Here is a 13,750-nt window from a genome sequence, read left to right as displayed (position 1 = left end):
CTTCCAAACAGAACTCACTCACACAAATCCCCCTTTTGTTTTCACATCTTAAGTCACACGAATAGAAGGGCTTTGCTATACAATTTGTCTCTGGTTTACAGTAAAATCTTCTGTCCTTCCTTTTCCACTCTTGGTTGTTCCAACTACATCAGCCTCTACTACTTAGCAGTCAAAGGACCAGCTCCAACTCTTGGGTTTATTTTCTTTATGGGACAGAGGAGCGATCCTCAGCTGTCAAGCAGCAATGAAATTTCAACAAGAGTCAATACTGTTGGCATCAGCTGGCTATTTGCCGCTCTATCTTTTTGTATATGTTAACCTTTGTCTTCATTTTTCAGCATTTGATAGAAAAATATGCACATGATGTACCACTGGGTTTAAAATAACAACCATGGGTGAATAATATTCCTTCTACTCATACAGAGTTCCACTCAAGCATCATTTCACAAACTGCGCTCATTAAACCTAAAAAGCAGTATGATCAACATTTATTTTATCTTAGTCAGCTCTTCAAAAAAGAGCTGACTAACCAGCAGTCATTATTCATGTTTTTACACCATCTTAAAAACCCATCCAAGTCATCTCCTTGGCTTTAGTCATTTCCCAAGTTACTCTGAATAACACTTGACACTACAAAGACTGTTAGTTCCTAAGCAAGCAAGCATGCAGGTTACGTTCTCTTTCTCCAATACCTGGACCCAAACTGGACACAAGAAAACTCATCATCTTCATTTTCTTCATCACTACTGTCCTCAGACACATCAGAAACGGCAAGAAGGAGGAGGGAGAAAGGGTTGTCGTATATACTACCGCAACAAAAATGAAAGAGGCCATCAGATTTTTTAAGCCAAAAGGAAGAGTAAATGGCAGCTTTTCTTTGTAAGTCTGCCAAAAATCCTCTTCACTAAACATGCAGACAACGGGTGACTTCATGTTAGTAAAACCAAGACTATGCTAACATGCTCTATTACACCACCACAAGCTATTCACATACCAAAACACCACATGTTCACAACCCAAAAATTTAAAAAGAATTTTGAAGACCTAATAAACACTGTGGCTGAAGTGGGAGTGTTTACACACGACTGAAGAGTAAGTATTACAGCTCTAGGCCGGAGAACTTTAAAGCCGTGGACCCAAAACCTTGTGTGCTCATTTCTCCATCCTGCAGGGACCAGGATTCCACGAGCAGCCGGCAGAGAAACTGCAGCAGCGCTTGGCCTGGCGCACTGAAACAGGCTCATCTGTAATTTAAATCGGTGCACTAGGGAATTAAATCTAACACAGTCCAGCAAGCAACAACCTTCACCAAATCAACTGAAGCCCTACTGAAAAAACTGATTTAAGAGCAGGAGTCTGTGTGGTTTACTACCCAGCAGCAGCCACCGAACAGAGAACCAATAGTTTAACAGGAATGGATGTAAGAAGAGGAGGAGATTAAAATACATTGCTACCTATAAAGTAATTGTATACACCTCAAACGCTTGCAGAAGCAGGTTTAACATTTTGACAAAGATGGCTCGTTAGCAAGTCAACGGATTAGCACAAACCAAAACGCAGAAACCAACTCGGGGTGAGTGGGGTGAGCTCAGCACAAACGTAAAGTCTTCCAAATTAGATGATTATGCCACACCCTGCACGGCACACATTAAACACACTCTCTTGTCCTTGTGAAATACCTAGAAGGGATCCTGTTCAGTAAAGAAGAACGCCTGCGCAAGGGGCTGGGCGAAGCGGTAAACAAAGGCGGACCCATGGTTGTGGGTCTCTGTCTGGAGGGGACGACCGGCATGGCTGGAGGGCTCGGAGAACTAGACGGGATGGGAATATTCACGGAACGCGGGATGGAAGAAGCTGAAAAGCCCCCAAAATGGGCAATAGTGTATGGGCGGTACCTCGGAGAGGAAGGCTGAGTCCCAGAAGGGCTGGCTGCTGTGAGGTGAGAGCTGGCAGTAATGGGAGGCACAGATGTTGTGGCAACTGAGCTGGCTGGTGGGGTAAGAGATGAACCAGTCATTGGTACATAGCTTGTGAAAGTAGTAGGAGGAGCTGGACTAGTCCCATAGAGACTAAACCAGTTACAGGGGAAAAAGAAAAAACAAACAAAAAAAAAAGGCAATGATTTAGGATATGCAGAAAAAGGGTGAAAAAGACAAAATGAGCAAGAGAAGCCCTTGCTCTTCTGATGACTCTTCAGCAATAATTCTGTAGCTCACACACATCATTCCGTTTTACTAGTGTTGAATAAAATTATGTCACAGTCTACACAGTTTTACAGTTTTAAGTTAAGAGTCAGAGCCTTCACTGATGCAAGTTAGGGACAGTTCTCAGAAGGAACCAGCTACATGGCTTTAAGCTATGAAATACACTTCTAGCCATGGCAACGTAACCAAAAACGGTGAAATAGAGGGACATCCACATGAAAAAGAGTGAAGATCTTTAAAAATCTATTCTACTTGTTGTTCTATGCCCCACTCTCTCTACTGTAGTCTACCAATCACTATTTAAGTGAAAACAGTATTTGGTTATCATCAGAAGTCACCTGGATAACGAACTGGAGCCAAAGGAGCCCACGTTACAGAACATGGGGCTGCTTCCCGGGTTCGAGCCCATGTTTAAAATCAGGCTCCTGTCCGGAGAGCGGGCGGCTGCAGCAATCGGTTGGGACGTGGCTGTCAGACTGGCAAACGGGTTCTCATCCCTCGCCTGGGTGGACATCATCAGCACTTCCATCAAAATCTGCCCAATCAAGTCCTTAAAATCTGAAAACACTGTTAAGAACAAGAGAATGAGTGTCCTTACCTGAATCGACACATTAGAGGAGAATGTGAGATGTAAACATTAGCAGGGATTTCAACTAAAAAGGACGGTAATTCTGTGAATTAACTGCTGGTTTTTGCAAAAACAACAGACCGACATACTTATCACTATCTGTATCAACTAGGTTCTGAAATTACAGCTACTCAAAACCATAACTTTTATGGGAAGTACAAAATATCATAGATGACCTAAGATCTTTATAGTTGATCACGGAACTTATCTGTCCCTCTCACATTTTCCAACCCTGCTGTTGAGTTGGGCAAGTTGTGGCATCAAGGGAAAAAATGTGCACACACACCCCCACAAGCCCACACATAAAATAACAATTTTTAATTTGGTCATATCTATTAACTGACATGTAAAATATAACTTGATATATAAAATAATCAGGAATTCTTGGCTTATCAAATTAACTGCTAAATGTCTGTTGTGATGCAAGACATCCCATTAAGTCAGTAAAAGGTTTCTGAAGAAAAAGAAAATCCAGCAACACTGCAATATCAGCACAGTGTTTGACAATAGAAAACAACCACCAAGAGCACAGCAATCGGCTGCAACAGGAGCCACAACCGGTCAGTCCCACGTTCTTTCTTGGGGATTCCATTTCCTGCTACATCTGCTGATTGCAGGCGTTGAAAACAAGCAGAGACCACAAACAGGCAGCTCTGGCATTGTAGCAAAGAGAGAAAAAGCTCAAAATGAAGAGTAGGGAACACGCCACTCAACTGAAACAACCCCTAACAATAGTAACGATTCCTACCTTCCTTTGGGTTCTGCTTAAACTGAGCAGAGAGCGAATTCAGGAAGATAACATCTCTGTCTCGGTCCTTCCAAGACACTCTGAAGATCTTACAGACCAGCTGTAAAGCTTGTTCCTCTGATACTTCAGACCCAGACAGAGGTTCCTTGGTTGGGGGGGATAAAAAGTAAATAAATTAATTAAAAATCACATTATTTTGTAGTTGTATTAGTCAAGTCACGAATCTATCAGATGCAGGTCTCCTTTAAACAGCTTCAGACTAGCTCTTAACAGCAGGTTTTGTGTGCTTCTGAAGGAATATAAATGTATTTGTCAAAGTTTATTTGGAAAAAACCCTCAAGAAACACAAAAGAGAAGCAGAAACTCCGTCCCCCCTGCACTCTTCTACCAACAATGAAAGAGCAACATAATAAACAAAACAGACAACTCAGCTGCATAACATTTCAAAGATGGAAAAATTTGAGCCTTGAGGTGATTTTCCTGCAAGAGTTCTCCTGCGAGCGGTGTAGATATTCCCTAGACCAAAACAAATGCATATTTGACTAATACAAGTGCATGTTGAACTGTTACGTGTCACACTTCTTGAGACAGTAACACCCTTTCAAAAAAAATAAGTCAATGCCGAAGAACAAAATGAAGATTGAAAAAAACCAAGGTTGCCACTAAAAAGCTCCCATTTTCCATTTAAATTTAAACCTCCTCATGGCCCCCAGGTAAGCCCAGAGTTATCAGAGATTTCCAGCAACTACCAGCACTGTATCCTTTTCAAAAGCTTTCCCTCAAGCCATTTAATAAACCATATTTTTTGGCACATTAATATTTTTATTGACTTAATCACTCTACTATTATTCTACTGTTTTCAAGCACTTCTCCTGCCCATTTCTGTGGAGAATTCTTTATTATTATAGACATCATTTCCAATGCAGATAACCAGGCAAGAAGCATTTTGTTGTTCACAAATGGAGGACCATGCTCTCTCCTATCGACTTTTTGGTGCCTCCAAATGAGTAAGAGGAACTGAAGCAAGTTTGTAGAGCTTTATTTTACTTTCCACTGCTCAATCCACCCCCTTCAATACTGTCCTTGATTCCGAGCTATTTATTTTGCAGTAGCACAATGCGAGCTGTCCGACTGCCTGATTTGCAGCTTGGAATTGACTGGAAAGGATTCTGCGGCAGGGTTACTGCTACGTGGCTTTAAGCCAGGCTTTTACAAACTGACCTTATTCCTGACAGTGCAGGAATAAACAAAGACACCTAATGAACACTGCAAGGACTGGTGTAGAAACTTCTCTCCACTACACTGATGGCCCATTTCTCTACGGTTTTACGTCCTCTTTGTCATTTGATTTCCAGGCCCATGTGAAAACTTTAGAAGTCAATTAGAGCTTTGTACTTGCTTTCTTTTTCTGCTTTAAACAGTTCTACCACTTGTCTAAACCCAGCAAAATATTCTTATTTGCTTATTACATAGCATTACTTCAGCACACAGAACACCTGAAGCAGTACTTTGTTAGCAGACCTCTAAACACTACACAAATAAGCTGCAACAATCTTCAGAAGCATCTTAAGAAATACTTCGCCACGCCTACTGCATATTAAAAAATAGACCTGGGCATTAATAGGTGACTTTGTTGACACTTCAGAGTTTTCAAGTATCATTCATAAGGCAATTGGAGACAACTGAAATGCAGCTTTGAGTCCAGTTGGAGGCCTGGATCTAGTGCGGTGCCTCAGGGGTCAGTATTGGGGCCTGTATTATTCAATATATTCATCAATGATTTGGATGAGGGAATAGAGTGACTGTCAGCAAGTCTGCTGGTGACATCAAGCTGGGAGGAGTGGCTGACACTGGAAGCTGTGCTGCCATCCAGAGACCTGGACAGGCTGGAGAGTTGGGCAGGGAAGAGCAAGTGTAAAGTCTTGTATCTGGGCAGGAACAACCCCAGGTTCCAGTCTAAATTGGGGAATGACCTATTAGAGCGCAGTGTAGGGGAAAGGGACCTGGGGGTCCTGGGGACAGCAGGGTGACCATGAGCCAGCACTGGGCCCTTGTGGCCAGGAAGGCCAATGGTACCTGGGGTGGGTTAGAAGGGGGTGGTCAGTAGGTCAGAGAGGTTCTCCTGCCCCTCTGCTCTGCCCTGAGGAGACCACATGCATGCATTACACTGAAAATTCAAAAAGCAGCACTGTTAACTCCAAATTGCAGAATATGAACAGGTTTTCCCATGAAATCCTGAGGCTCAGTGTTGCAGTAACACACATACATAGTCTGGAAGAGAAGAGCCAACATAAACCAGACTAACCTTATCTGTCAGGCTCCTTTTCTCTCTGCGATCGTTCTCATCGACCTCCATGTTTTCAATTCCTGAATCCACATCTACCTGGGACATACTGTAAGCAGAAAGAAGAGAATAAGCCCATTAATTCGTAGAAAGCTGCAGACAGTCCTCTGTAAGATGCTGGCTGGAGTGTCACCTTAAGTAGAAGCAGCAGAGAAAAACCAAAGCAGCAAGAACAGCCAGACACACAAAGAGCAATTAAAATCACTAGGTGATAAATGCTTCTCACATTACATTTATTTCAAATTCCAGAAACACAATACTAAATTTCTTCAGCAGGCAATACAAACTAGACAGCTATCACACCCCACAACCTTTAATTTTTTAAATGGAATAGCTGAATTATCCCCACCAGACACGCTCACCACTTAATGTCAAAGATAATGCTCTGTCTGTTATCACTTTAGGTCAGGAGTTCCTATTAAAACCAGACTAGAAAAAGCATTACAGTGGCCCAAACAGTGTATCATCTTTAAGCATTTAACCCTATTGCATTAACACAGTTGGAAGTGGGAAACGGCAGATTATTTTCCTGTGTAAGTGGTTTTGACGATTAGCATTGTACAGTATGTGCTGGCTTAGACAAGCTGCGTTCTTTACCTTTTCTCACAGGAGACACTATCAATATCCATGCTCTGAGACCGAGACAGAGACTGAGATTGTGTTTCAAGGCTGTTAGATGGAGAACTGCTGAGTGAACTCACTCCTTCGCTGCTCTGGCTTCGGTGGGCTACTCCTAGAGAAAAGGCACCACCAAGATTACTACTACAGAGATGAGAAGGCACTATTATTTGGATGGAAAAGGAAATACTGATTTTCAATCCAGCTCTTAAGCATTCTTAGTAATGCATTAGGAAATAAATGTTAATATTATTCACATTTGACTACAGATAACTTTTTTCCTCCTCTTGCAGCAGCAATGTAGGAATGCTTACCTGTATTACAACACAGAAAACAACTAAATTTGCATCCATGAAGTGCTCAGAGATTCAAACCCATTAAAAGAAAAAAAAGGGCACTAGCAAATTAACCTCTTACAAGATAATTCTACTTTAAGACTCTGTCAAAGCCCCTCTGAAGTCAGTCCTGTCAGAACAGGACTTCATGCTGGGTCATTACAATGGAGTTAATTTGGGTGAGGATATGGGAAAAAGCCCATCAGTTCTGATGCTCACAAGGACACTATTGTGCTGGGGCTGCTCTCTGGATGTCCAAATGAATTAAAATCCTCTGCAGTCATTTTAGGTTGCTGCTCAAAGGAGCTCCTGCACACCACACAGCGTAAGCCCAGTCTTCAGTTATGCTAAATAAATACAGCAGATAATCAGCTGTGAACACTTTTTTTCCTGATCTTTCCCCCAATTTAACCACATCTCATACCGTGGTGTAAAAAAGACACACATTAAATTGCTGCAATGAACAGCACTGTAGGAAGCAAACACTACACTGACCAGGTAACTTCTATTCCTTGTCACCAAACAATCTTGTCTGTATAATTAGTGCAGACCAAGGAATTCTTACAACACAGGTCTAAGGTCTCAGCTATGCAACCACTTCAAATGATGGCAAACCTGTCTGCCAATACACAGACATTTCTACCTTCAAGTGCCTGCTTCCACCCTCCTGCTCTGTTGGTGTTATCACTGACACAGTTGTGCAGCATCAGGACCTCACCTATTCCAAAACTAACCATTCATTTTCCTAGGTTAGTTTTCACCTGATTGAAGTTCCTGATCCACCTCCCCAGAGTTGCTGAGGACAGCAGAGGGAGAGGCAGCGAGAAATACTCATTTCAGCACGAGTCGGACCTAAGATGGATTAAAACAGTCACGTAATCACAGGCTGAGTGAAGACAGTAAGTGAACTCTACACTGTTCTTAAACAAAAAAGACACCTTTGCTGCTGGGTTACTGCCTATAACTGTGAAGACGATGCAGAGTGTTAAATTCCATCTGCAATGGTTTTTTCTCAGGAAATGCTTTTGATAGCTCTTCTCTGTCCTGCTTTGGATATAAGGCAACAAAATAGGCAGGAAAGAGTCACTTCTGGGCATTTCAGAATGGCACTTTAATTAAATTGCAAGATTTATGCTTGTAAATCACTGCACTTGCCAAAGGGAAAAACAAAAATTTTCAGAAAGCAAATAGGTAAAGAGATAAAGAATTCTGCGTGCTTATCAAGGAGCACTGGAAAAAATACTGTTTCTATCAAATTATTAGAAATCATATTGAAAACTGGTTTAAAACAATCTTGATGTTTGGAGATTGGTTTGTGAACCTCAGTAACACAACATACAAAACAATTTGTTTTCAGATAAAGTTCACAATACTGGAAAACACACCAATTTGTTTTTACTTCCAAGGTATCCAACTTCAAATCAAATTTATATATTTTTTTTAGGTCAAAAGTGTTATTATATATAAGAATATTGTCTTCACCTCTCTACAGAACAACCCTCGCAACTTCCCACACTTTCTGCACTTGTCTGATTTTAACAGATCAGGTGTTATTTGTATCTTCGGAAATAAATACCATTTGTAAACACCCTGCTTGTATTCACTCCAGTAAATAGGGAAATGGGCAAAGTAATAGCAGGGAAAAAGCAAATACTTTATTCTTACATTGACAAGACACAATCAGAGAACTAAGTACTGATTGCTCAAATGTACCTGGAAACCAATCCATAAAAACTGTGCTGCAAGACGAGAGGTTTTTTTCCCCCCTCTCCTTGTCGGATTTACTTTCTTTTCTGTAATATGAAGCTGTATTACAAACTTCTTCATGCTTTGGTAACATACTTTAAATGCTATTAGTTTACTGATACTTGGAATTGTTTCTAACTATTTATTATTCAGAAAATGAAAACAAATAGTACCTTCATTCACCATTTTAGAATGTTTCTTTCCGAATATTATTTTTAGCAACAGCAGAAATAACATCACTAATTGCGTTCGTGTTCCAAAGATAAAGAGTTGCGTAATACCGTTCAGTAGACGTATAACAATAAGTTTTGTCGCCAGTGCCAGCCTACCTGATGCACCTATAGGAGAGGTAGCTGGGGTCATGCTGTGGACATTTAGGCCTAGACTATGTGATGGCCCCGCGGCGGGAGCTCCGGCCGGTGGGGTCTCTCGCTGGGGGGACGTGAGCGGCGTGGTGGGCTGGGAGGACGGGCCCCCCGCCAGCCGAGCAAGGCGCCTCCGACGAATCTGCACACGGGAAATAAAGCAACGGCAAATCAACGTGTTTGTTTGCACATTCGGACGCACGCACGCCCCATGGTGCCCTCTGGCCCCCGACATGGTGGGGTGTTCACTCCTGCCAAACTGCAAACATCCAGCCTTTACCTCCTACCCTGCTAAACAAGCTGAGTCCTACTGCCCTTTTTCCATTCCAAGGTACTAATATACCCTTGACATACAGATTTCAAGGATGTATTTGCTGCCTTGGAAAGCCATTTGTGCTGAAGAACACCGTGTTTGTCCCTCAAACGGTTGTGTAAGACAAGTTTAACATTTACTGCTCAGCAATTTCAAAACCTGTAACGCTCCTCCCCATTTATTTTGGCATTTGATGAAACAAACTGCATTAATCTGATAAAAGGGACAATATGAATATGACCTCTGCCTTAATTTCACACCACATGATACTAATAAAACACCCATGCTACACAAGTCCCAGTTGAAAGTTATTATAGGTGACGACCGCTGTCCAGTTTAATTTGAAACAGACCTGCAACACTAAAAATATACAACTCATCTGTGGGACAAAAGCATCTTGGGAAGTAAAGACAGACAGTAAATAACATTCTTTTGTCATCTAGAGACATTCCACCACACAGAATTTAAACAACAGTTTTTGAAGGTTAATAGTAAGAAGGAGAAGCATCTGCCTTCAAAGTCTGACTTCAGAAAACTGCTACGAACCTATTCGTTAAAAACATTATGCGGCTGCATAACACTAATATTATACATGAGAAATAACCAGACAAAATAAACCTTATAAAACTCATAGTTTATGAGTGCTTCAAGTAAAACTTGCAGTATAAACGAAAAATGGAAAAGAAATTATTTATTATTGCAGACTGTGTCAGAGGATCTGTTCCTACAGTTGACAACTTCAGCTCAAAATGGGAGAAATATCATATTTGTGGGTGTCCACTCCCTGTAAAAATAAGCAATTAAGGTTTTCCCCTCTTTGTATGAGGATGCTCAAGCATTTCACACAATGTATCGGCTCACAATCCTGAAGAACGGCCAAGCAAGCGAAAGAGTGAACAAAAGATTCGTGTCAAGTCAATGTCTCCGCTCCACGACTGGAGTCATTTAATGGCCTCTGAAACCTACTCCAACAGGAAGAAGAACGGATCAAATTAAATCAGACTGCAAAAATCGTGGGGAAACAGTGTCTGGAGCTCCATCTCCCTCCGTGACAGGTGTCACCGCCATGGAAGGCAGCTAGAAAATAATTCTTCTATTAAGACAAAAAAAGACTATGATTAGAATGTCTCAATCTTTCCGCCTTGTCAAGCAAAATAAGAGATCTCATTGCAGAAATTGTTTAACTTTCCCAAAAGTAGAAGCTGTACGTATTAGGGTCTCTAAAGTTATTTTAAATTATCTTCATTTTTCTCCACTTGTATCTTACAGCTTAATTTTTCAGCTGTTTATTTGCAAAGCCTACGGAACTACTTCACGCCTCAGAGGTCTACATGAGAAAATGTCACCTGCACGTCCCCATGTCCATTCTCCCTATTGCCAAATCCAAGCGAAGTGTTCGCAGCTCACAAAGCTGTACCACAAATATTATCAGCAAAACAAGCTAGCTGAATTGAAATCTATTAGAATTAGGGGGTTGAATTAAAGTTTTAGAAGCTTTTTCCCTACCATTCAACTAATCTACAACCATATTTTTCAGAAAAAGGAATGGTAGGGAGGAATGGAGAAAAAAAAATAGAGATCCACATGCAAACAGCCCATATATACACAAGTGGCTGAAGGAGAAACATGAAGATGAAATATATAAAAAGACTAAACGATATAAACCGAGGAAAATACTTTATGTGTAGGGCACAATGTGCGGACTTGGAAGATGGAGCTTGTTTGTACAACACTGGGCACAAACCAGGCTGTTGCCTTCACGTCACACAAATAACATGTCAGAGTTGCTGGAGTTCCAAGTGACCTGTTCCTACCCAATGACTCCCCAAATTACCACCAAGGAACTCATAACTGGGTTTTTAAAACATATTTTCTTAGGGAAGTTTAGGTTAATACCTAACCCTTGATTTCAGCAATAAGTACCTGCAATAGTGACAAATGACAAAGCTGTCACGTATCATTCTATTAGCTGACAGCAACAAGTTATTTGGTATTAATCATTACCCAGGCCATGCAACAAATAACGCTCATCTTCCCTACAAAGCACCATTCCATAATATACAGTTTAAAAGGTTAATAAAAAAACTACTCTACTAGGTTTTTCCCCTCCTAAAGATTTTAGTATGTTCTGTAGTAAATGACAACTTCTAGTGCTTTAACACAGTAAAAATTGAGAAAATGTCAGTGACGCTGTTGATAGCAGTGGAAAATATCTTCCTGAAGTTAAAATATATCCTATAAACCCAAACCCATTATCAATTGTATTAGTCTCTCTTTAAGTTACAATCTGTTAATGTTATGCTTAATTATGTTTGATATAAGATGATCTAATCTACAACAGGCTTGCAATTCATTTCAGGTTTAGCAAAGTGTTCTTTCCCCTTCAGTCACTGACAGATAAGAAGTTCAAATCAGAAGCCTCATATATTTTAGAAGGCTGTTTTTCAATAGTTCACCTCTGATCCAGGGTTCAATGCCAAGTAACAGTAAAGAGGAGATTTGGAGGAATATTAAAATAGTGTTGGCTCTGACTTTTCAATGACGGATCCATTAACAATAAGAAGTGACAGCATGCCTCTTAGAATAATAGAAGATTAAGTTTATATCAAGCAATCACTTAAAAGACCAGTCAACCTTGGTCCCAGCTGAACTGTACTAGAAAGACAAGAAAAATTTGAGTCACTTGAGACAAAGATTTTGCCAGAAAGGTAGATGAGGCCCTGCTGGAGAACTCAATTTCTGCAGCCTCAGTTCCTCAATGCAGTGGTTTTGATGAAGTCATAATTTGCCGAAGCGGTGACACAAGCAAACTTACATACGTTACATAATCGGGAAATTAATCATAAAACACCTCATAATCAGATGTAGTTTGAGGATCAGAAGAATTGCATGTAAACAAAGTACTCACGAAATACACCTCTAAACTCAGAGACCCCTTTGCACGGTACAAATTACAACACCAGCGTCCTGTCCCACTCTTCCCAACATGGGAATTGTTTTCGATTTCTCAATGGAGTATGAGAACCCTCACCAAGTAAACAGCATGAAGCATTTCCTCCTCGTTCCTGCTGCAATACAGTAAGATGGCTAAATCATGACATACAACACAATAAAAAACTTCTTAACTTTTTGGATACAACTCTGCGTGACAGTAGCCACCTTGCTCTACAGTCCACCATAACATATGGTACAGAACAAAAATGAGCATTTTCACTCCCCCTGCAGTATAAGTATAGCAATGAGCCTATGCTGCAGCTGGTCCCATACAATACATTTTACAGGTATACAACATGCTTTAACACGCTAATATTATTTTAAAGACGTGAGGGAAGATCTGAAGTTACACATTATTTACACTGGGAAAATCCCTGTATCCTGAGTAGTACAACACAATTCATTTGAGAGTCCTCCAGTATATGAGCAAAACATAAGACATTAGTCTATTAAAAAACAAATTAAAAAAAGAAAACACCACCCTTTAGAATGAAGAAAGAGAAAACAGCTCCCATTATTCCACATTAGACGCTGTCAATCACAACATAACACCTATAACGCTTAAGTGAAAGAGCAAGAGGTTGGGGAAAAAAAGGTAAATCAAAGGAAGCATTGGGAAAAATGCTGAGGAAGCAAAATTATAAGTGTTTTACTACGCTAAAAAGTAGGGTTTTTTCAAAATCACACACAAAGAACATACAAAAAGCCTGGTGTTGAACACAGAAAGGAGACATCCCCCAGACAAAGATACCTGGCAGATGGAAGCAGAACACACACAATTAACCAGGAGAGAAGCAATTAAACCCCATCACCCAGCCAGGGGGTCGCAGGTCAGGGGCAGCACGGGGGAAGGAGGAACAACACGAAAAGCACCGAGCAGGGACACCGAGCGCCTCAGTACCGGCCCTTCCCTCCCTGAGGTGCCACCGGGGTGAGGAAGAGGCCCCGGCCCGGTGCCCGCTCCCCGCAGGCCCGGCCGCCCCCTCAGACTCACCTCATCCGCGCTCAGCTCCTCCATCGCCTTCCTCTTAATGGTGAACGGAGGGCGGGCGCTTTCCCCTGCCCCCGCCGAGGGGCAGCTCCGAGGAAGCGCTCTCCTGCCGCCTCTGCCCCGCGGGCTGCCTCACAAGGGCATCTCCGGGGCGGCCGCGCCGCGCCGCTCCGCACCTCGCCCGCCGGCAACCGGCCCCGCCGCCGCCTCCGGCCCGTTCCTCGCCGCCCGCCCGCGCCTCAGCTGCCGCCGCGCCCCGCCGCGGCACAACGGGAGGAGGAACCGCCCCCCGGCTGCCCCCGCCCGCGCCTCCCGGCCTCGGCCCGCGCCGCGGCCCCTGCCCCGCGCAGAGATTATTCATCAAAACAACAGGGCGGCGGCCATCTTGGGGCGGGATCACGTGAGGCCGCCCAGCGCCGCGGAGGGAGCCGAGCATGCCGGGCCCCGCGCGGCGCACGGACCAA

At 42.3% G+C, this 13,750-nt stretch overlaps 1 protein-coding gene across 5 annotated transcripts in view; it reads right to left on the bottom strand.

Annotated features, from left to right (window-relative positions):
- Window positions 1-13,547, bottom strand: part of UBE4B (ubiquitination factor E4B) — a 34,229-nt gene extending 20,682 nt beyond the window's left edge. Inside the window, exons 1-9 of one of the 5 annotated variants that reach the window (XM_071798278.1) lie at window positions 13,290-13,546; window positions 8,953-9,130; window positions 6,522-6,657; window positions 5,886-5,973; window positions 3,581-3,725; window positions 2,543-2,771; window positions 1,896-2,069; window positions 1,680-1,811; window positions 693-806 (exon numbers count right to left, since the gene is read on the bottom strand). In XM_071798278.1, the coding sequence (XP_071654379.1) occupies window positions 693-806; window positions 1,680-1,811; window positions 1,896-2,069; window positions 2,543-2,771; window positions 3,581-3,725; window positions 5,886-5,973; window positions 6,522-6,657; window positions 8,953-9,130; window positions 13,290-13,313 (1,220 nt within the window). In that variant the 5' untranslated portion in view covers window positions 13,314-13,546. Of the gene's footprint in view, window positions 1-692; window positions 807-1,679; window positions 2,070-2,542; window positions 2,772-3,580; window positions 3,726-5,885; window positions 5,974-6,521; window positions 6,658-8,952; window positions 9,131-13,289 lie in introns of all 5 variants that reach the window. The other 4 variants (XM_065855127.2, XM_071798279.1, XM_065855128.2 and 1 more) reach the window with 4 other exon arrangements.
- Window positions 13,548-13,750: the final 203 nt, after the last annotated feature.

Source organism: Patagioenas fasciata, chromosome 23 (assembly GCF_037038585.1).
Source record: "Patagioenas fasciata isolate bPatFas1 chromosome 23, bPatFas1.hap1, whole genome shotgun sequence".
Classification (NCBI taxonomy): Eukaryota; Metazoa; Chordata; class Aves; order Columbiformes; family Columbidae; genus Patagioenas; species Patagioenas fasciata.
This window is presented reverse-complemented; position numbering and strand designations above follow the sequence as displayed.